The sequence below is a fragment of the Hipposideros armiger genome, unplaced genomic scaffold (assembly GCF_001890085.2).
Source record: "Hipposideros armiger isolate ML-2016 unplaced genomic scaffold, ASM189008v1 scaffold_1124, whole genome shotgun sequence".
Classification (NCBI taxonomy): Eukaryota; Metazoa; Chordata; class Mammalia; order Chiroptera; family Hipposideridae; genus Hipposideros; species Hipposideros armiger.
The window spans coordinates 237,315-239,437 of NW_017732474.1; the positions used below are offsets into that span (position 1 = coordinate 237,315).

General features: G+C 37.8%; 1 protein-coding gene across 1 annotated transcript in view; it reads right to left on the bottom strand.

The window, feature by feature from the left end:
* TRPC5 (transient receptor potential cation channel subfamily C member 5) overlaps window positions 1-2,123 on the bottom strand; it is a 176,909-nt gene that overhangs the window by 5,269 nt on the left and 169,517 nt on the right. The window contains exons 7-8 of the mRNA XM_019632331.1: window positions 361-564; window positions 90-131 (exon numbers count right to left, since the gene is read on the bottom strand). Of these exons, the coding sequence (XP_019487876.1) occupies window positions 90-131; window positions 361-564 (246 nt within the window). The remainder of the gene's footprint in view (window positions 1-89; window positions 132-360; window positions 565-2,123) is intronic.

Here is a 2,123-nt window from a genome sequence, read left to right on the forward strand (position 1 = left end):
AACTGAGGCACAGTGAGGTTAAATGACTTGTCTAAGGTCACACAACTGCCTAAGAACTATTATGCTTAGTCTCTGTGAGGAAGCTTTACCTGATAATGTTGATTCTGTATCAGGCTGTCAACATGGCGTTCCTGTAATTAAAAATGAACAGAGGTTACTCCAGCAGTCTCTCAGCAACCCATTCACCTGAATATATTTCTAAATATTAGGACTAGAGAATTGCACAGGAGTTCCTGCCTGAAACACCCCCAAAACATTTTAGTTTGAAGTAATTTTATGTTTGAGATAGGAAGTGTCCCAAATGAGGGAAGGCAGGAAACAATTTTGTTTAAAAATAAACATAATGTTTAAAAGCCTTACTGTGAAGCTTCTCAAGTTGTGCCTTCTCCGTTTCCCATCAGGGTCTCTTTTGGGGCAGAAGGTGTTGTTGAACCAGTTACCAAGGTATAGAAATGACTTGGGGCTGGGGATGATGTTGAAAGGAGGTGGCAAGGTGCCACCTTCATCAAAGTAGCTCATCCAAAGCTTTGTCCTTGCAAATTTCCACTCAATGTCTGCATGATCCTATGAAAGAGAGAAGTTCACGGATTTGGGATAAGAAACTCCAAAATGCACCCATGTCACATTCTAAAAGTTCTACCTTGCTTCTATAGAAGGCAATCTTTCAGTAGCTATAAAAAATAAATTACACACACCCTGTGATCCAATAATCCTATTTTTAGAAACTTATCGATATACTTGCAAGAAGATGTAGGCACAGGGCTGTTCACTGTAGCTTGTTAATAGCAAAACATCTGGCAACAACCTAAATATCCACAGTGGGAAACTGGTTAAAAACATGATGGCACATCCATAAAATGGCTTACAATATAACTGTTTAAAAATATCTATGAACATTTCATATACAGAACATGTATATGTGTATATGCATTTGTCCATATATCTGTAAGACCTCCAAGACCTCTAAGTGAAAAAAAAAACAGCATAAAGCACAATATATGTTGTGTACAATGATCCCATTTATGTAACTGTAAAACCCATTATAAAACCTCCTTACATGTTCTAGATAGGTACATACTAAACTGTCAGCAGGAGTTATTTTTAAGGAGTGGGATTGGTGTGGAGAGGCTTTCTTTGAAAATAAAAAATCAACATTATTGGGAAATGATTTACACAGATTAATATTCACCTGTTTTAACTGTTTGATGAATTTTAACAAGCGTATATTCCTGTGTAAACACCATCATAATGAAGACAGACACAGCACACACACACACACACACACACACACACACACACAAACACGCGTGCATTTCTAGAAGTTTGGAGACCTGGATGGGTGGATGTAACCACCACTGCAATCAGGATACAAAACCGTTCCTTCGCCCCACAGAATTCCCTAGTGTTGCCCCTTTGTGATCAAACTCTCCCCAGCTCCTAAGTCCTGGCAACCACTGCTCCATTCTCCATCCCTATAGTTTCCCCTTTTTAAAATGTTATGTAAATGGAATCATACAGTAGGTAACCTTTTAAGACTGGCTTATTTCACTCAGCATTAACATCTTTGAGATTCATCTACATTTTGCATGTATCAATAGTCTGTTTTATTTTATGCCGAGTAGTTTGCTGTTATATGGCTGTAACCCAGATTGTTTATTCATTCACCCATTGAAGAACATTTGGGTTATTTCCAGTTTTTAGCAATTGTGAATAGAGCTGCTGTGAATATTCATGATAGGTTTTTGTGTGAACTTAAGTTCAATATCTGTGCCTTAAATTTCTAGCAGTGGTATGGCTGAGTCATGTGGTAAGCATGAGTTTAACTTTATAATACACTTCCAAACTGTTTTCTAGAGTGGCTGTACTGTTTTGCATTTCCACCACTTGCTCTGTATCCCCCTTAGCACTTGACAGGTTTTTAAAGTTTAGCCATTCTAACAGATAAGTAGTGTGCTTTCATTATGTTTTTAATTTGCATTTTCTAAATGGCTAATGATGGTGAGCAACTTTTCATATGTTTATTTGCCATCTGTATGTCTTCCCTGGTGTGGTGTCTGTTAGGTCCTTTGCCTATGTTTATTTTTTTGCACACACATCCCAGTGTGACAACCGAAAATGTCTCC